This window comes from Nelumbo nucifera, chromosome 5 (assembly GCF_055504915.1).
Source record: "Nelumbo nucifera cultivar China Antique chromosome 5, China Antique-T2T, whole genome shotgun sequence".
NCBI classification, from domain to species: domain Eukaryota; kingdom Viridiplantae; phylum Streptophyta; class Magnoliopsida; order Proteales; family Nelumbonaceae; genus Nelumbo; species Nelumbo nucifera.
The window spans coordinates 72,492,081-72,513,831 of record NC_142653.1 but is presented as its reverse complement, the minus strand read 5'-3'; the positions used below and the strand labels follow the sequence as shown (position 1 = coordinate 72,513,831).

Below are 21,751 nucleotides of genomic sequence, written 5' to 3'. Positions count from 1 at the left end.
TCTTCCCTTCTTTTCTTCTTCCACAACCCATTGCTGAAACTTCTTTCTTCTCTTTCTCTCTTTTCTTCTTTTCTTGCATTATCTGAAATACTGTAGGTGTAATTTTCAACTGTCATAACTCTAAGAGAGGCACATTGGGCTAAAAGTAAGAAACTTTTCTGCTTTATTGTCCAGAAGACAGAAAATAGTTGAGTGGTCACCCCTAAACTGTGGTTGGAAGAAATTGAACTTTGATAGGCTGTCAAAAGGGGAAGGGGGGGTGACATGGTACTTAAGAAATGAATTCAGGCGATTTAAATGGCTGTCAAAAGGCATGCCAATCCAAGTTAAATGGGTTAGGAGAACTGCCAATGGTCTCGCAGATGGTTTAGCTAAGCAAGGGGTACAAAGACTTTCCTTGTATTGGGCTCAATTTTAATTCTTGGCTTGGATCAGCTTTACTGAACTAGTGCTTTTCTTTTTTCCACAACCTCTTGTTGTAATTCTATTTTCTATTATTAATGAAATCATTTCTGTGTTGCTGATCAGAAAAAAAAACAAGTCAGATCAATCATTGGACCCCACAAAAAAACTATAAAATAACAAAACTACCCTTGCTGTTCAATTCAGTCCAAATCCCAAGTACCATTATTATGCCATATCAGGACTTGTTGTGTGGCCCTCTTTCTATAATAAGTCTTCAAGGATGCTGATTGATTCTTATCACTCTTCTTCAACCTTGTGATTTATAACAGGTCTCCTTGGTATGTCATGATTTCTTGCAATAGAAAAACAGAGATGCCTTTACTGCCACCATGTTATCAAGCTTCTTGTTGCTAGTTTTACTATTGTTTCCAATGGGAGAAATCAGACAAGAAATTATTAGAAGCTTTCTAGACAGTTTTCTCCATTCTATACCCCGAACCAAAGCATACACTGTACCAATGCTAAGTTGTTCATCTCCATTAATATCGTGGTACAATTTTGCATCCTTTGAGTCCTTTTGAGCAATGGCCTGTTCACATAAATTGGTCCAAAGCATTTACAACAAATTTTTCTCCATCCAAAAGTACCATGGATCGAAAGCATGTGATACAATTTGTTGAAAGAATTTCTAGAGATCACATAAACAAGAAAAAAACAATTCTTTAATTTTATTGATTTATTACCATAATATCCAGAAATTGGTAATATTCAATTCATCTGGTTCAATTCAGTCATAAAAATATCCTGGAGTCTCATTCTTACAAATTCTAGGGCTTTCTTGAAGCAAAGCAGGTCCACAATTGCCGTCTACTGACATCAACAAGGTTCATAGGCAAGATGGTATCAACAAAATATGAATATTCTTTTCCTTGAACTTTGATACTAACTAGAAATACTTAATTGTAAGAAGAGGAATACCTTGAAGAGTTGGGTCAGCCAACCCTATGTATTTATTTATATTTGTACCTATTAGGTAGGCGCATGATTTGTAATTTTGATATCGGTGGAGATTTTGCCATGTAGAGATGGAGAAATTTCGGAGATATTTAGCTAACTTCGCTAAGATATTTGGAAAAACTAAAAAGCAGCAAAATTTTCTAGAAACATGGAACTAGTTAATAAAACCTTCAAGAGATCATTAGAAGAAAAATATAATTGCACATATAGGCAGTGCCGGGTTCCCGACTTTTCAAGCTAGTGTAAACTAGTCTGTTGATTACTTAAGTAATCACTTGACTCATGCGGTGAGCTCTCTAAATATTTTGACAAAAGGAGATATACCTTGAGTAGAAATCACTGATTGCAGATTTAGTCGAATTTCTTGTGAAGGGAAAGAGGAAGATGAAGATTTTAGCAGTAGAGAAGCAAAGAGGAGAAAAGAGTAGGAAGTCAATCAGGATTCTTAGATTAACCCTAGCCGCCAACCCCTCATTATATTTATACATAACTTAAAGGATGAGATATTACAAGGATGCCCTTAGTAGGGCGGCTACTAATGTAGCTGAACAGTCACAACTTAAAAAACATAAACTAATGGGCTTAAATCCCAACAACTTCCTAAGTAAATAACTTAAAATAAGAATAAAAACAACTAGGCCCAACTCAACACTCCCCCTCAAGTTGGGAGTAAATGTCACACATTCCCAACTTGCGTAGATCATGCTCCAGCTTGTATGGAAAACAAACTTCTCTAGAAGTCACTCTTTCTCTGATAAAATGTCTATCCACTTCAATGTGCTTAGTTCGGTCATGCTGGACTGGGTTATGGGCAATGTTAATTGCTACATGGTTATCACAGTACAACATCATAGGTTCTTCTGCCTGTACACCAATTTCTTCTAATAGGGAATGGATCTAGAGAAGTTCCGAAACTCCATGTGCCATGGCTCTGTATTCAGCTTCAGCACTTGATCTTGCCGCCACTGTTTGTTTCTTACTCTTCCACGAGACAAGGTTACCCCAACAAAGGTGCAACTCCTGAAGTTGATCTCCTGTCATCAAGGCATCCTGCCCAATCTACATCTGTATAAGCCTCTAGTTACAACTGTCCATGATCAGTAAACAATATGCCTCTGCCAGGGTGTCCCTTCAGATAAGCAAGAATCCTGTCAACTGCCTCCCAATGTTGGACTCGTGGAGCATGCATGTATTGACCTACCACACTTACTGCATAGGAAATGTCTGGTCTTGTCATACACAAGTATAGTAGCCGACCCACAAGTCTCTGATATCTCCCAATGTCCTTTACTGGTTCACCTTCTGATGCATTGATTCTATGGTTCTGATCAATAGGGGTACCGATTGCCTTCGTTCCAAGCTTCCCTGTCTCTTGAAGAAGATCCAAGACATACTTCCTTTGAGAGATAAAAATTCCATGTTTTGATCTTGCAACTTCAATGCCTAAGAAGTATCTCAGTTCTCCAAGATCCTTAATTTCAAATTCTTTATGTAGATTCCTTTTCAGACAATCAATCTCACTTAGGTCATTCCCCGTGACAACAATATCATCCATATAAACAATTAGGACTGACACCAAAGATCCCCTTCGCTTCACAAACAAGGTATGATCGGATTGAGTATAAGTGTAGCCAAAAGCAATCAAGGCCTTTTTGAATCTATCAAACCATGCTCTGGGAGATTGTTTCAAGCCATAAAGTGACTTCTTAAGCCTGCATACCTTTCCCTTTTCAACATCACTATAAAAGCCAGTAGGAAGATCCATATACACTTCCTCTTGCAGATCCCCATTTAGGAAAGCATTCTTCACATCAAGTTGAAACAAGGGCCAAGAGTATGAAGCAACAAGAGAAAGAAGTATCCGAACAGAGGCCATCTTTGCAACTGGTGCAAAGGTCTCTAAGTAATCAATGCCATAGGTCTGTGTGTACCCTTTTGCAACAAGTCTTGCGTTGTACCTTTCTATACTTCCATTTGCCTTATATTTTACTGTGTAAACCTATCTGCATCCAACTGTCTCCTTGCCTTCTAGTAGATTCACAATGTCCCATGTCTGATTCTTAATCAAAGCTACCATCTCTTCTTGCATAGTTTTCTTTCACTCAGGTTTGGAGAGAGCCTCACTAACACCCTTGGGTATAGACACTGAGTCAAGAGAGGAAAGAAAAACACGGTAGGAAGGAGAAAGTCCATTGTAGGATAAGTACTGTGAAATACAATGAGCAGTACACTTTCTCTTCCCTTTCTGAGAGCAATAAGAAGATCAAGGTTATCTGTAACAGGGTTAGTAGAACCAATGGGAACTGAAACAGTAGCGGGACCAAGAGGAATACCTGAATCCATGTCAGTTGAATCTGGAGTCTCCAAGGAACTGACAGGAAGTGATGTGAGTTCTGCTGTAGTGGAATCAACCTCCTTATGAAGTCTCTGTCGTAAGTAATGCTGACAAGCAAGACGCAAAGGAGGTGGTAAGGTAGGTGACACGAGAGAGTCAAGCACAGGAGTAGACACAAGGACTGGAATTGGGAGAGGAATAGACTGCTGACTCACTTCCCCAAAACACTCCCCCTGAGAAGGATTCTTTGAGAAGAAGTATGTGGATTCAAAAAATGTGACATCCATGGTAACATACCGGCTCCCAAAGACTGGATCATAGCAGTAGTACCCTTTCTGATTTTCTGCATATCCAAGGAAGACACACTTCTTTGCCTTGGGATCAAGCTTCGAGCAGTGAGGACTAAGAATATGTGCAAAACAGACATACCCAAACATGCTTCTTGCAATCTCAACAATGCCTTGGGATCATAGCAGTAGTACCCTTTCTGTAGATGTGATCATCATGCTTCTTGCAATCTCAACAATGTGTCTATTCTTCCTTTCTGCAACACCATTTTGCTGTGGACTGTAGGGACAACTGCTCTGATGGACAACACCATATTCTAACAAATATGAGGCAAGGTGTTTTTCAATTTTCAAAATATTCCCTGGCATTGTTTGATCTGAACACCTTTATTCTTGTTCCAAACTGTGTTAGCACCATCTGATGAAATTGCCTCACCAAGGATGGTTCTTCATTGCGGGATCTTATCAGGTAAATCCAAGAGTATCGTGAGAAATCATCCACAAATAAGAGAAAATATCGATAGCCTCCCATAGAAGGAACATGGTAAGGTCCCCACACATTAGAATGAATAACATCAAAAGAAGAACACCTTTTATTACTAGGTTTAAATGAATGTCTACAATGTTTTCCAAGTTGACAACCTTCACACTCCAAACTTGACAAACTAACAGACTCAAAAAGTTTTGGAAACAAAAGACTCAAAGAAGAAAAACATAAATGGCCCAAACGATTATGCCAAAGCATAATTTGACCCACAGACCCTGACTCACTATCCCTGCTGACATGATGACTGTGATTAGGAGGAAGCACATCTAGGAGGTAGATCCCATTCACTTCACGACCACTCCCAATCGTCCTCTTAGAATCCAGATCCTGCAAAATACAATGACCAGGAGAAAAAATTACTGAGCAGTTCAGGTTCTTAATCAAACTACTAACTGATAACAAATTAGTGCTCAATCTAGAAACATGAAGGACAGAGGGTGGAGAAATAGAATCACTAATCTTGATAGATCCCTTCCCAACAATGGGAACATGGGATCCATCATCTGTAGAGACCCTATCTCTGCCAGAACAGAGCTGGTAAGAAGAAAAAATAGTAGAGCTATGGGTCATGTGCTCTGAGGCTCCAGAATCTATAATCCAAGGAGGTCCCTCCTTACCTGAAGTAGAAATATAATTTGCAGTGACATGTGAACTACCTGTGTTAGCAAAGGAAGTAGCGTGGACTCCATTAGTACCACCTGTACCTTGTTGTCCGCTTGCTGCTGAACTGGAACTGGCTGTATCCTGCTGGTTCAGAAGTTGCGCATAGCTCTCAAGTCCGGCCCTTATTGCAGCAACTGCAATAGACTCCAGAGCAGCTGTAGTAGGAGGGGCCGGAATGTCACCAGTAACTGCCATGTGTGCATTTCCCTTCTTATTTTTCAGTCTAGTCGGCACAAGATGTGGTTGAAGCTTCCAACAAGTATCTCTTGTGTGTTTAGGCTTCTTATAGTAGTCACAGATCAAATCTCTTTTATCTTCCTTCTTGATTTCACTGCCACCCCGATCTCCACTTTGTTTAGGTTTCACAGTACTCACCATGGCAGACTGATCAGAAATAGAATTTTTCATCATCACATCTCTCCTGCTCTCCTCCCCTGACACAAAGGCATATGCCTGGGAGAGGGTAACACTGTCCCTGGAAAGAAGATGTTATCTTGCAATATCATACTCAGGATTAAGGCCAACAAGAAATTCAAACACCCTATACTTTTATAGATGTTTCTGATAGGTAGCTGCATCCTTAGTGGTTTCCCAAGCAAATGTCTCTAAATGGTCAATCTCCTGCCACAGGGTTTTAAGGGCTGAAAATAGGTTGCAACAGGTCTATCTCCCCTGCCTTGTAGAAATAATCCGATTTCTCAACTGATAAGCCCTAGCAACATTCTCCCTCTGTGAATAGGTTTCTGCAACCCCATCCCATATTTCCTTAGTTGTATTTTCCCATAAAAAATTTTTACTTATATGGGGCAACATGGAATTACACAACCAAGTCATCACCATATAATTCTCCTGTACCCATCGGGAGTTGCTAGTTTCGGGTTTCACTTCTTCATCAGTGATATACCCTAATTTCCCACGAGCACCAATGGCCATCTTTGCAGATTGTGACCATTCTAAGTAATTTGCACCATCCAACCTAACTGTAGTAATGGTCCCAGTCCCGAAAAGGTCTCCAACACCTCCTTCCACTGGTTTCATTTCACTCCCGGGCTTATTTTCAACTCCGTGACCCTCCATGCTTCTCAAAAAGTGTAAAGAAAATAACTGAAATATGCAAGAAGATCAAACGAAACACTTCTGGAACCAACAACACCTTTTTCGTGTCCTAGACTGTCTTCCCACAAAAGATTCCTTTTCTGTGAGACGGGAGAAGAGAGAGAAGAGGCAGCCACTCTCTCTAGAAGCCTCCAAATAAGGCTGGACTTGAACCGCCCCTTATAGAAAACTCCAAGGAACCCTAAAAAATTAGGGCGCCACTTCCTAGGTCAAAATTGAAGAGTCCAACAGAAACAGGACTCTTCCCCTTTCTCCAGTTTTTCCTGATTTTGATGAGAAACCCTAGATTAACTATAGGGCACCCTAGATTAAATCACCATGCAGTCGACTGATCTAGGGCTGCATGAGAAAACAACTCAAGGAACCTTTGGCCTGCTTTGATACCAAGTAGAAATCACTGATTGCAGATTTAGTCGAATTTCTTGTGAAGGGAAAGAGGAGGAAGATGAAGATTTTAGCAGTAGAGAAGCAAAGAAAAGGAGAAAAGAGTAGGAAGTCAATCAGGATTCTTAGATTAACCCTAGCCGCCATCCCCTCGTTATATTTATACTTAACTTAAAGGATGAGATATTACAAGGATGCCCTTAGTAGGGCAGCTACTAATGTAGCTAAACAGTCACAACTTAAAAAACATAAACTAATGGGCCTAAAGCCCAACAACTTCCCAACTAAATAATTTAAAATAAGAATAAAAACAACTAGGCCCAACTCAACACCTTGCCTGCCTTCACAAAAGGAGATTTACAGGGGATCAGAGCACATGAATTCAGATGGAACCCCCTCAGGAACTGAAGTCGCGCTTAAGGCTAGTGACACGCAACCTCCACCGGCCACCTCTGAAAAGGGTAGTCCTTTGAAGAACTTGTCTCGCCCATTAGAAATCTCGTAGGAAGTTCAAGCCTGTAACACTGAAGTGCTCAATGGCAGGAAGGAAAATCAGTTCAAGAGAAGGAAAGTTGACAAGAGCAAATATTCAGGGCATAGCAGACCAATTTTTAAAAGGAGTGGATTAACAGGTAGAAGAATTTTGAATGTGGCCAGAGAAAGATGGATTTGGGTGATTGCCAAACTTGGCAAGAATGGCAGGAAGAGGATAGTGGGTGGAACAGGAACGACTTTTGACGAATACCCATATACTCCAGTGACTGGTGACACCGGGCATTCTTCTCAAGCTAGTAGGGATCTTGACGGGATTTCTGTTTCCTCAAAGCCCGGGATTACTGCTGTGGTGCCCCTAGAGGCTAGATGTGAATCTGGAAAATCAGATTCGATGACATCAGAAACTTTTGTTTCTGCGGAATTAGAAAGGTTGAAAGAGGGGGAGGAGACAGTTCAGAAAGGAATTTTCAGTGCTGATGCTGAGCTGGAAAATGAAGGCGAGTTTACAGGAAAGGAAGTGTCAACTGGTGAAGAACCCCCTAAATGACAAGGTGAAAACATTGCAGAGGATAGTCGGCTTTACGAGGAGGTAAAGGTTGGAAGGGTGGGCATCGACTTGGGTAGAGGAAGCAAGCTTGAGGAGGAGGAGGAACAGACTAACGGGATGATCACTAAGAAGCTTCATAATTTGAGAAACCATAACATTGTTCATGTGACGAAGATTTTTTCAAGGCTAAAAACTTGGCTTGGCGGGGGCAGGACCTACAAAAATATACAAATGGGTGTACAGGAGGAAAAGAGTGAGAAAGCATCTGATACAGTTCATAGGGAGGTAACGCAGCAAACTCAGTCTTTGGTCACACTTCAGACCGGGGAACATCAGGAAATTGAGCTGAAGGCTGCTGCAAAGTAGTGATGTTATAGGCAGATTCAGGTGTAGTCCTCTAGAAATTAGTGGAGAGAGAGGTTATGATCGGGAAAAGTCTGGGTCTGTGTTTCTTGGAGGGTGAGTGTTATGGGTGGGCGTAGGATCTCGTCACGGGTCGGTCCACGGGGAGAACCTCTTGCTTCCCCTTGTGCCTTCCCTTGCGTGCAGACCCTATTGTGGAAACCGAATGGGGGATTTGTCCAAGAGACCACCCGAACTCTCCTCACTCTACTCTTACTGGAAAACTGAATGCTTTATTCCAATTCATAGGCTCCTTAAATAGGAGATTACAAGAGGGGGTTCCTTGATGTATTCGGCTAGGCTAGGATAATCCCTCTCTAAATCAAACTCAAACTCCTACTCTTAATGGTAAACAAACTCCTACTTCTAGTGGCAAACAAAACTCTTACTAAGAACATAAGATAAGATAAGGATAAGGGATGAGGGATAATGTAAGCTGGCAGCGAGCAGAGCTGTTGTGGCAAGATAAGTGTGGGCCCCCTGATGAGCTGTCGTGTGGGCCCGCTTTTTACTGCTACTGCCGGCGGCGGCAGTAAACCTTTCCCACGAATGCATCCATAACATCACACCCCTCCTGGGCAACGAGCTTGTCCTCAAGCTCGAGATCAGGATAGGCGTCGTGAAGATCCGACCAGGGGATCCAGGTGGCCTCTGCTGATGGTAGATCGTCCCACTCCACAAGGACCTTGAAAGTACCCCGGTTGATGCGGGATCGGACAAGAGCCCGAGGCTGGAGAATGGGTCTGCCGTCAGCTTGAGTAGGGACACGTGGAAGGTATCATGGAGTCTGCAGTGTTCCGGTAGCTCGAGCTGGTAAGCAACCTCCCCAATCTGTCGTAAAACCCTGAAGGTCCCGTAGAATTTGGGAGCCAGCTTAGGGGGGCTCTGCGTCTGAGGGAGAGCTGCCGATACGGTTGGAGCTTCAGCCAAACGAACTGTCTCGGCTCGAAGGTGACCTCTCGGTGGTGCTGATTGTAGGCGTTCTTCATACGTGCCTGAGCCTGCTGTAAGCGCAAGGAGACTTTGGTCAGGAGGGCATCACAATCTTGTAGTCCGCGATCCACTTCTTCCAATCGTGTTGAACCGGGTTCGTAAGATAATAGACGGGGGGGGGGGGTGTTGTAACAGTATTCGGCCCACGGAAGGTACTCCACCCATCGCCGGGGCTGGTCTCCCACAAAACAGCGGAGGTACATCTCTATTGTTCGGTTTACCACCACCGTTTGGCCATCAATCTGCGGATGGTAGGCGGAGGAGAAGGCCAAGGCTGTTCCTTGCAGACGAAATAGCTCCCTCCAGAAAGTGCTAGTAAAGATCGTGTCTCTGTCACTTACGATGGATTCGAGTAGCCCATGCAATCGGAAGATGTGGGTGAAGAAGGCGTGAGCGACTGAAACCGCGCTGTAAGGGTGGGATAAGGGGAGGAAATGTGCATATTTGGAAAAACAGTCCACCACTACAAATAAGACCGACTTCCCTCCAACCTTGGGTAGGCCCTCAATGAAGTCCATGGAAATATCTGCCCCAATCTGAGTTGAGAGTGCCAGTGGCTGGAGAAGGCCTGCTGGGTGCAAGTTTTCCCACTTTTGTTGTTGGCACATAGAGCAGTTCTGAATGAAGTCCCGCACCGAAGCCTTCATACCCTGCCAATGGAAGTCAGCGTGGATGCGGTGCAATGTTTTCTGGATGCCTTCGTGTGTGGAGTTGTGTATGCTGGAGATGACGGAGGGGATCAAAGGGCAGTCGGATGGGAGATAAATCCGCCCTTTGTATAGTGCCAACCCGTCGTGCATGGACCAGTTTGGGCTGGTCGTTCCGGTTTGTATTTTCTTGACCAGCTCGTTCCATTCTGGTGACTGTGGCAGTATGTTCCGAATGTCTTCCAGCAGGGTGGCCCGGGGCTGTGAGATCGCATGGAGCAGCATGTTGTCTTCTTCTTGGCGAGACAAGGCATCTGCGGCACGGTTCAAGGTTCCCGCCTTGTAGTCCACCCTGAAATCGAACCCAAGAAGCTTGCTGACCCAATGTTGTTGCGGCGAGGTGGTAAGCCGTTGTTCCAACAAATATTTGAGGTTGTAGTGGTCCGTCTTGACGACGAAGGATCTGCCCCACAAGTACGGCCTCCAGTGCTACACTGCCTTTGCCAGTCCAATCAGTTCACGTTCATAGGCGGGTAACTTAAGGTGGCGGTTGGCCAGTTTGCGGCTGAAGAAAGCGATTGGATGTCCTTGCTGCTGTAGTATGGCGCCGATGCCGGTGTCGGATGCATCGCATTCCACCGTGAACTCGATATCAAAGTTTGGCAACTGTAGAACCGGTGTGGAGGAGAGGGCTTCCAAACTCACAAAGGCTGTATCGGCTGAACTATCCTAGAGGAAGGCATTTTTCTTGAGCAAATTGGTTAGTGGAGCCGCCAAAAGTCCATAATTTCATACGAACTTGCGGTAGTAGCCTGTCAGCCCTAGGAACCCGCGGAGAGCCTTGGCGGATTGCGGTCTGGGCCATTCCCTGATCGCCTGAATCTTGGAGTCATCCACAGTGACCCCTTGCCCGCTGATCACATGTCCTAAGTAAAGGACCCGGCGTTCCCCAAAGAAGCATTTGGATCGCTTAAGGAAGAGGTGGTGTTGTTGCAGCAGTTCAAGAATGATCCGTAGATGCTGCAAATGTTCTACCCACGATTTTCTATAGACTAGGATGTCGTCAAAGAACACCAAGACGAATCTGCGGAGGTGAGAGTGAAATACCTCGTTCGTCAGGGCCTGGAACGTGGAAGGAGCGTTGCTGAGGCCGAATGGCATAACCAGGAATTCGAAATGGCCATGATGTGTTCTGAAGGCCGTTTTCTCTACGTCTTCGGGAGTCATTCGGACCTGGAAGTAGCCTGACCGGAGGTCTAGTTTTGAGAAGTATTGTGCGCCATGGAGCTCGTCCAATAGTTCGTCTACGATGGGGATAGGAAATTTGTCCTTGACCGTCCGGCTGTTAAGTTCTCTGTAGTCTACACAAAATCTCCAAGTCCCATCTTGCTTGGGTACCAACAGAACCGGAGAGAAGGGGGAGCGGCTGGGTCGGATGATCCCCTGCTGTAACATGTCTGCGCACTGCCTTTCTATTTCATCCTTCTGTCGATGTGGGTAACGGTAGGGTCGGACGACGATGGGATCCGATCCGACTATCAGAGGGATCCGATGATCGCAGTCTCTAGAAGGTGGGAGCCCCTTGGGTTCCTTGAATACTGTAGGGAACTCCGTGAGGAGCCTCTCCATATTTGTTGCGCGTGAGTCCTCACCTTGAAGTGTGTGCAGCTGCGTTTTTGTTCTTATTATGGTTCCCTGCCATGTAACCGGTTTCCCATCCAGGTGGAAAGTCATTGTTAGGGCACTGAAATCCCATAGGATGGGCCCTAGAGTGATAGCCATTTGACTCTCAGGACGATGTCAAATTCATCCAAGGAGAGTACAAATAAGTCAGCCCGGAAGGATTCTGCTCCGACCTGAATTTCGGTGTCTTTGTAGATACCGGGGCTGTGAACTCTTTCCCCGTTGGCCACGGCTACCTGTAACTGCGGTCTGATCTCCATCGGTAATTCTAACCGACGGGCAGCCTGTTCACTGACGAAGTTGTGGGTGCTTCCGGAGTCTACGAGAATATGAACTGGTTGCCCTGCTATCCACGCCTTTAGTTGCATGGTTTGGGAAGTTTTGATCCTTGTGATGGCGTGGAGGGAGATCTCTGGTTCTGATGCTACAGGTTCATCCTCGTCCTCTTCGGGTTCTTCTACCAGAAGACGGAACAGCTTCTTGCACCTATGCCCAGAGGAGTACAGATCATTGCAGTTGAAGCATTGCCCTCTTGCGCGCCATTCTGCCATCTCGGCTCGGGTCAGCCGTCTAATGGGGGGTGCTGTTCTGCTACTTCCTACACTTGCTGCCGATCTGGAGGGGTTATCGGTAGGAGGCCTTTGTTCCCTGCTGGCTGTCGAAGAAGGAGGCACCCCTGCTGTCTTCGAAGGTGCCTAGGTTGTTGCAGATCGTCCTATACTGAGGTTTCCGTGGGAGAGCTGCATTTTCCTTTCGAAAGCACGTGTGAGGTTCATCGTTGTGGCCAGGTTAGGAGGGTGTTGCATCTCTACGTCCACTCTTAGAGTTTCTACTAACCCTGCTGTAAACATATCTACTTGTTGATCTACGTGAACCGAGGTTGCTCTGGCGAGAAGGGTTTGGAACTGGCATTGGTACTCTGCCACGGTTCCGGTTTGCTTGAGATTGATCAACTCGCCCAGTGGGTTGCTTGTCAACGGGGGTCCAAACCTGAGGAGACAATATGATTTAAACTGCCCCCAACTGAGACCAGGTTCTTCTTGCTCCAGTCTGTAGAACCAGAGCTGCGCCTCTTCTGATAGGTGGAAGGTGGCCAGACTGACTTTATCCTTGTCATCAGTATGCTAGTTACGGAAGAACTGTTCGCAGCGATACAGCCATCCTAACGGGTCTCCGGTGCCGTTGTAAGATGGAAATTCCAGCCGGCTATACTTGGGAATAACAGCGGCGGTCGGGGCAGCGATCTGCTGTTCGCTGGACGTCTCTGCCCAGTCTGGACGGCGGCTGTTGGTGGTGGCGGTTCCCTCAGAACTTCTTTCTTTGTTGGAGAGGAACGCTTCCAGCAGGCGTCGCAGCTCCCGGACATCATCCTTGACTTCACGAACCTCCATGCTGGTTTCAGCGAGCCTATGCTCCAGCTCATGGACCCTGGAAGACAGCGGCTCTTGTTCCCCCATGACAGTAGGCTCTAATACCAGAATGTTATGGGTCCGGGCGTAGGATCTCGTCGCAGGTCGGTCCACGGGGAGAACCTCTTGCTTCCCCTTGCGCCTTCCCTTGCTTGCAGACCCTATTGTGGAAACCGAATGGGTGATTTGTCCAAGAGACCACCTGAACTCTCCTCACTCTACTCTTACTGGAAAACTGAATGCTTTATTCCAATTCATGGGCTCCTTAAATAGGAGATTACAAGAGGGGGTTCCTTGATGTATTCGACTAGGCTAGGATAATCCCTCTCTAAATCAAACTCAAACTCCTACTTTTAATGGTAAACAAACTCCTACTTCTAGTGGCAAACAAAACTCTTACTAAGAACATAAGATAAGATAAGGATAAGGGATGAGGGATAATGTAAGCTGGCGGCGAGTTGGCGAGCAGAGCTGTCGTGGCAAGATAAGTGTGGGCCCCCTGATGAGCTGTGGTGTGGGCCCGCTCCTTACTGCTGCTGCCGGCGGCGGTGGTAAACCTTTCCCACGAATGCATCCATAACAGTGAGGGGTTTGCTAGGAGGGCCTTCAATGAATTCGAAAAAAGGAGAAATTGAAGAAAAAAATTCTCTCGGCAGGAAGAAAAGGATGGGATGAGGATGTCTCAGATCACGAAGATATTCTCACAGATGAAGATTGAAGGGGGGCAATTCAGGGAGAGGCTTTTGAGGTGGGTCAGTTGTCGGTTGATGATCCTTGTTTTTTTGAGGATCTGTCTTGGGGATGTCCAGGGTATTTGCTTGGCATTAGTTGGGTTTTCTTGTTTGTAAGTTGTGGGCTCTTTGGTTTATTCTGGGTATATGGGGGTGTTGTTGCTCTTTGGTGATATCTTATCACCTCTGTTGTTTTCATTCCTTTTTTTATTTTAATAAAACTTTTTTCTTTATCTTTCAAAAAAAAAACCATAGCAAAGAACTTTATAAACCAAATAAAAAAAATTAAGAGATTGTAATTAGCTACATTTCTCCTTGTCTCCTTTTTTGTCCTTGGTCATCTTCTCTTCTTTATATATATGTTAGTTACTTGCTATTTTAACTTTTGTCTTTATTGTTACTATATGTTTTGATTAGACTAAGAATACTCTTCTGTGGTTATATGTATTTTTCTTCTTCTTTTGAGTTATAGTGACTTATTAAGTAAATCATATCAAAGTAGTAAGTTAATTATCCAATTACTGATTCTCTGCTAGTTATTTTAGGAAGACATTTTTGAAAAATTATGATGCTTCTAATGAAATAATGAAAAAGTTTTTAATAATATTCTAAAATTTTAAGCTTTAAATATATAGTTTATCAATGAAATCTGATATATCATTTGACATTTTGGCAAAATATCAAAGATATCGTATCACCACCATGCAAATGGGGATATTTCTCGTTCTCCAAATATCATCAATATTGTGGGATATGTATAGGAGTAAACCTACATAAATACCCTTGTTGCTTACTACTGCATTATCTCATAGGAAGTATATACTTAGGTTTGTTGAGAATATTGGAAAACTTGGGTTCAAACCAACATATTTTTGTAATTGATCCAAATCAAGTTTAGTGATAGTCGTGTTCGTGAATGATGCATGTGCAAGCTCAAGAAAAAATTGGAGTTGTTAGAATCATGTCTATTTGGGAGGTTCATTTACTCTAATCTAGAAGAAGGCAACATGCAGAGATGGGCAAGAAAAGAATGGAGACAGATTAGTGTGGTAAAGGTTAGGAGGTTAAATATGGGTTTATTCCTGTTCATATTTAATAACAGCATTGTTGTTAAGGAAATTCTGAAAAAAAAGCAGATAATCCACATGAGAAGTTCATGAGGTTTGATCAATGTAATGGAGTTTGCAATCAAATTTATTCAACGAGAATCTTGAGTTGGAGGACATTAATGAGATCCCGATGTTTCTAGACCTGTGTATTGCAGGAGAGTTGTGTGAACTGAGGATTATGATAGAGGGGGAAGACCCAACATTTGGTCTGGTGGTTAGTTTCAAAATGGCAGATACATGGGAAAGAAGGTGGTAAGAAGGTGAATAGCTAGTTGGAGGTTTGGGAAGAGGGGAGTTGATCAATAGGAAGGGAAAAAAGGTAATTGTCCATGAGGATATTGAAAAAAGGCAGGTGGACCCAGAGGATAGTGTGGTGATTTTAGTCTTCTTGAAAAAGGAAATATTTTTTCTTATTGAAATCCAAGGGGATGGTGAATTGACATGGACCAAGAAGTTGGGTCTAGGGTCCATTTTTTCGAGCTGGGTCAAGCAGATTGAAAGGCAAAGACACCCTATGGTGTTTACTAAGTTGACATGACTCGCAATCTAACACTGTAATTGAACTCAATGGCAAAATCAATTGCTTTAAGACCTGGAGAGATGGATGAGCAAAATGACAATGCCATCCAAATAGTACAATCCTTTTACTTCATGGTCTCCACCAATCATCATTTTCATTTTGTGATCCTGAAAAACACAATATGAAGAATAAAATGAAATTGAGCAATATGAGAGTCTTGGTCAGCTTATAGAGAGATGTAAGGCTAAAAGGAGCTTAGGCATATAAAAAATTGAAGGCAAAGTAAGATTTAAATTAAGTGATAAATTTCCAGTACTTGAGATGGAAGATGCAATACCATCGGCCAAGTTAACAACCTATGATGTAGAGGGTGGGGATAAGGGCCTAATCATATCTGGAGATCTAGTCATGTGATTTGAAGCTCCAAAATCTATTACGCAATAAGGGGATTTAGAATGAGAAGCAAGTAATGTTTTAAAATGCGAAGGTGTGATGTGAGGCATGGTTCAGAATGCAAGAGGCATAAGCCTCCCAAGCACAAAGAGTAAGCCTCCTCAAGAGTAGGCATAGTTCAGGATCTCATCTTGTTTTTCTTGTTCTTTTTTATGTAAGATGTCTTGTATTAGTTTTTGGAGTCCAATAGTTGAGAGGTTTGAGAAGAGACTAGCTGGGTGGAAAAGGACTTATATATCTTTGGGAGGTAGTATTACTTTGACTAAATCCACTTTAGCTAACCTCCAATCTATTTCATGTTAGTCTTCACAATGCCCTAGGCGGTTCTGAAAAGGACTGAGAAGTTAATGAGGGACTTCCTATGGGAGCGAGGGGAAAGGAAAATAGACCATTTAGTCCAATGGGAAAAGGTTACTAAAAGGAAGAAGGGGGTTTGGGAATTGGTAATGTGAGTTAGAAAAACTTGGCTCTCTTGAGCAGGTGGTTGTGGCAGTTTTCTATGGAAAATGAGAAGTTGTGGGAAGTATTATGGGCTATCAAGCAATGGATGGGATGCTGGTTGTTTGCACAGAGCTACTCTTGCTGCACCCTGGAAAGCTATTCAAGGTTCTAGGAAGATGTTTGGGTAGGAGAGTCTCCTTCAAAAGATGTTTATCCCTCCCTGTTTGTTCATTCCAACCTCGAAGAAAAGTTTGTGTTTGAGTTTCTTCTCTCTCATCCCTCGCCTACTAGGTTGAATTGGAATTTGGATCTCACTAGGAATCTTAGGGAGTAGGAAATCTCCTATTTGTCTAGATTGATGCACCTTCTAGATTCTATTGTTTTGGAAGTAGAGGGTTTGGATAATCAAGTCTAGGCCCTTAATAATGCTGGGGTGTTTTCTTGTTAATCCTTCTTCAAGGCCCTTATTGCACTGCTTCTTCTCCCTCCTTCCCTGTAAAACAAATTTGGTGTTTCCCTATTCCTCCTGAGGTCAGTGCTCCTTGTTGGGAAGTATTCCATGGAAGCATTAACACTTATGATCTGCTGCAGTGCAGAGAAAAAAGACCAGACTGGTCCTTATCCCCCAACTGGTGTTTCTTATGTAAGTAGCATGGTGAGACTGCTTTCCATTCTTAATCTCCTGTCCCTTTGTTTTCTATATTTGGGAATGGTTCTTTTCCCTTTTTGGTTTCGGGTGGAATCCTCCTTCAAGATTGGAAGGATTGTTTAGCCTTTCTGTGTTGAGATGCATTTCTTGAAGATGTAGGATCTATGGAGGTGGAGGTGCACTCGGGCAGCAGTGATTTGGACAGTATGGAAAGAAAGAAACTCAAGAAGCTTTGAGAAGGAGAGGAACAAAGAGGTGTTGATAGAAATCATAACACTGAGTAGCTTTTTGAGTGAAGACCTTGAAGTTGTTATCGAAGTTTAAGGTGGAAGGTTTCTTCAAGATTTGGGAGCTGGGTCCTCCTCAGGATCAAAAATCCCTTGAGGTGTGGTCTCCCCTAATGGGTGGGTGGTTGGAATTGGACTTTGATTGTAGTAGTCTAGGCAATCCAGGTCCTTTAGGAATTGGAGGGGTGATAAGAGATGAGGGTGGTATTATACGTGCTTTTTATTCAGGCCTAATCGAGCAAGGTGATTCTAAGTGCAGAATTCTTTGCTGCAGTTTTTGGGGTAAAGATGGATAAAGATATAGGAATTGGAAGGTTGGTTCTTGAAGGTGATTCAAAGCTGGTAGTGGGGTGGTTAAAGAAAGGTGAATGGTGGTTTGGAAGCTTAGAAATGAATTCAGGCGCTTTAAATGGCTTTCAAAAGATATGACAATTCAAATCAATTGGGTTAGGAGATTTTCTATCAAAAGATATGGCAAGTCAAATCAATCGGGTTAGGAGATCTGCTATCAAAAGATATGACGATTCAAATCAGTTTTAATATAGCTTGACAGTTTTTGTCACAACTTCTTGTTGTAATCTTTTCTTTTTTTAGTTAATATGATTGAATAATGATTTTCTGTGATTCTGATAAAAAAAAAGAAAGAAAGAAAGATGTCTTGTATTAAGAAGAATGAGGATGCATAACACTAGCTGAAGGGGGGGGGGGGGGGGGAGGGGGTTCTGTTGAAGTGGACTACTACCAACTATTTTATTCAAGTCAATACTCAGTTGGGTATCAAATCTCTCTTTGTAGTTGTAGTCTATAGACATATCTGATCCTGGTTTATTGGAAGACCTCCCAACCATCCTTCTGAGCTCACAAACGTAGTATCAAACCTATTAATTGGAATAGTGTCGTTCTGTAGAGAAGGTCCTCTGCTGCTACAATGATGTTTGGCAGACAAAGTTGTACTTTTCCTTCTAAATAGAGATATAGGGGCAACTTCGTAATTTGGTACTCTCTGTTTACCCAAATTAAGGCTGTGTTTGGTTTGAAGGAAAAGGTAGGGAAATGTAGGGGAACCTTTACAAACTTTGTATAGATTTCCCTAGCTTTTCCTTCCTTTCCTTACATTTTCCTTCAAACCAAACATAGCCTAGCGGAAGGGTTAACAGGTATAGTTTGCCCCAAATGTGGAGGGAAGTTTTTGCAGAGGTGATGTCAAAATTCATAGGAGGTTAAAGCATTTGTCAGACACTATAGAGGAGGTTTATGCAATTTACCCTTGTTTTTATATGAGGTGCATGCTTTACCAATTTGTGACATGAGGCGGTGAGCCATAAACCACCTCATAAAAATTGAAGCAGTAGCTTCTTGGCCCATTGACAAGGCATTTGAGGCTAGGTAGTTTGGTTCCACCTCATCTTAAAGCCTTTTAAAACATGATCTAAATTTAATATCTGAATACCACCTAGGAGATGGTTTCACAAAGGCTCTAGGCATGATTCAATATCAGATGGTGTGAGGGGCATGTGAAATACAATTTTTAGTTACATTCTCTTTAGTATGGAAAGTATTGTCTTTTTGGGAAGTCCTAATCTTAGGAAAGGAGATAATAAATTATCACTCGCATGTGCAGGCTATAATTTAGAGGATCACCTCTGCAACCAATTGTGCTTGTTTGTAGAACTAACTCCAGGGGTTTTGGCCTTGGGGAATTCTTGAAGGTGGATCTGGTTAGTGAAACGGAAAGGTTATTGATCTTGATCAGCTTATATTGTGATGATAATTTCCAGTTGACACAATAAGAACATCATCAGCTTTTAATTTTGATTCATCAGATGAAGGACAATGTCTTCTCTTTTTTTTTTTCCTCTCTTTTCAGCGGGGTGGGGGGTAATCAGTAGACAATTGATTTTTCGCTTGACTAAAAACTATGGACAGACTATTCATAAAAAAAAAACAAACAAACAAACAAAACAAAACAAACGAAGTATCCAGCATGATGTGGTACCTATTTACAGGTTTCCAGGTGTCATAGGTTGTGGTCATATCTTTCATTATTTATTTATTTATTATGGTTTGTCAGTGAAACCTTTGTGTTTGTTCTGTGAGGAGTTTACTCTTGCTTTATATCCCAATGAAAGTTCAATTTTCAATCATCAAAATGAGATTGTTGCCCATCTTGTTTAACCCTATGGGGTTTGTTTTTCTAAGATCGTTCATTGCAACCACTAGAAGAAAAATGAAAAAAAAAAAAAAAGTTTGCTATTAAATGATAGCAACTTTGAAACTTTATTCAGTGAGTCAAGCACGGATGTATCTTCAACTTAGATTATATTTGGAGCTAAAACTTGTTTCTTAAGTGAGTTTATGATCATATTGTTCTGATACTGGTACTTTACATCATCATCATCCATGCCTTATCCCAACCATATGAGGTCGGCTACATATCCTGTTTCTTGCTACTTCTACCCATGTCCTTTCTGGTCTATCCCTACTGGTACTTTATATAAGAAACTAAATATTTACTTTGAATCGTGTGGTGCAGATACCATGAAACATATTAGTATCACTTAATTTTTCCTCTTCTTTTTCGATAATCACTTATTTTTTCCTCTTATTCTTCTTGTTTTCCTCTTTATCTGTTTTTTGCAGATTAATCTTGCAGTGAGTTCTGCACTTAAAGTTATTGAAAGGCCTGATCAATTTTCTCCTCAACTTTTGCAAGCAAGCCTAAATGATCAATTTCATAAATTCATGTCTTCCATGAAAGGACCTAATTTCAGCTTCTTCACTGCTGGTGTAAATTCGCCAGTTCTCTCTACAAGCGGCTTGCAGCACTTGCCCCTGGAAAGCAGTGGTCCACCCAGTGGCTAAATGTCTTAGTTGTGAAATCATTCTAACCAGTTGGTTGGCATCAGCTATTAAATCAATGAATGTCAGAAAGTGACCAAGCGTTTTGCAGGAGTGATAAACTAGAAAATAGCATGCTTTCCATGACTGTTTAAAGTAGCATTTATTCAGTTAGAGGAATTACCATCACTAGACAAAATGTTAATAGTTTGTGAGGAATGCTAAGCATAAGGGTTGACCAACTCCTTACAAATGTGCATTAAACACCATAGATCCGATCTGGTGCATCTTATAGAAGCAGAACCCTGTTGAATAGTCCGTTTTCTTCTTGATCAACCTGTATTCATAGCATTATTCATAGATTTGTATATTTCCTATTGGTTGAACCAGATGAGCCTGACTACTTTATTAGCTGATACAAACCTGATATAGGCGATACGGATGAACATGCGAGGAACGGTATCAATATCGGGTCATTCTGTATGTGTCACATGTCGCTCAGCATGGAAACTGTTAATATTGTATCAATATTTTAAACCTTTTGTGGACCCAATGTAGAATTGCCAATATATTGGTTAGCCGTTAGCCAACTAACCTGAATCACAATAAAAAAATAAAGAAAAGCTACATGAAAAACACCAAAATTAAAGTAACTAATCTTAAAATTTCAAATATAAAATAAAAAAACTTGAATATTTAACAATTTAAAGAGTAAAGATTAAATAGAAAAAATTAAAGAGTGGAAACTTCTAACAGTGTATAAATAGTCTCAATTAGACTTGACAATTGAGTCAGCAGGTTGACCCATGACCCAACCCAATCCAACCCAGTTTTTTTTGGGTTGGGTCATTTTCACATTCAGGTAGCTAAATATGAGATCCTAACCCTATTTTTTAGGTTGGATTGAGTCAGATTTGCGGGCTGGGTCAACTTTTTGCCAGATCTAATATTGTATCGTTGATTCAATGTCATAGGTATACTGGGTTCGTGTATAGTGCACATCCACGATAGAAGAGAGGAATATCTTTTTCTTGATTCCTTTTTTTGCATTATAGTTAAAATAAATACTGGAAATGTAATCAGACATGCAACCAACATTGTATTAAGATTTAAGACTTCAATTTGTCTTTCATAGGCTGATGTTCAACTCATTATATGTGCATTTAGTTGAGTGCTTTGAAGGTCTTTAAGGCTTAGTTTGGGAAGGATGCAAATACAAATATTTACAGTGGCTTACCAAGAAGCCCATCTTATACCAATCTTATTATAATAATGATTTGGAGTGGACCTCTCACTATATTAACTCCCCCTCAAATTGGAGTACGGATATCATGAATGCCCAACTTGTTGAGGCTGCGTTTGCTTGCAGTGCAAGTCATATTTGCACTAATGCAAACGCATGGAAGTGCAAATCTAATTAAGTTTTGCATTGACATTTACACTTGTCTTGTATGGTTGAATGTGGTGCAATTGATAAAACAATTTTGCATTTGTTTGTTTGAGTGGTAAAAAACAAGTGCAACAAATAAAATGCAAAGCTTGGATGATGATGATTATTATTATTTAGGTTGACATGTACATATGTGCCACATGTGGGACCAAAATACGCATTAGAATGTAAAACCATTAATACATTTTACATGTGGCCCCACCCCACTTATAAAACAAATTTATTTAGTTTATAAAAATCAGTCTTACCATCTAAACTCTATCCCTACTAAGATAGGCTCACATATACATATGTACCATGTCTACGACCTACATAGGCATCAAAGCATGGGGTCATGATAACA

At 42.0% G+C, this 21,751-nt stretch overlaps 1 protein-coding gene across 1 annotated transcript in view; it reads left to right on the top strand.

Moving 5' to 3' along the window:
* The window catches only part of LOC104589490 (uncharacterized), a 32,494-nt gene extending 12,154 nt beyond the window's left edge, over positions 1-20,340 (top strand). The window contains exon 4 of the mRNA XM_010247840.3: positions 19,761-20,340. Within this exon, the coding sequence (XP_010246142.1) occupies positions 19,761-19,982 (222 nt within the window). The 3' untranslated portion in view covers positions 19,983-20,340. The remainder of the gene's footprint in view (positions 1-19,760) is intronic.
* Positions 20,341-21,751: the final 1,411 nt, after the last annotated feature.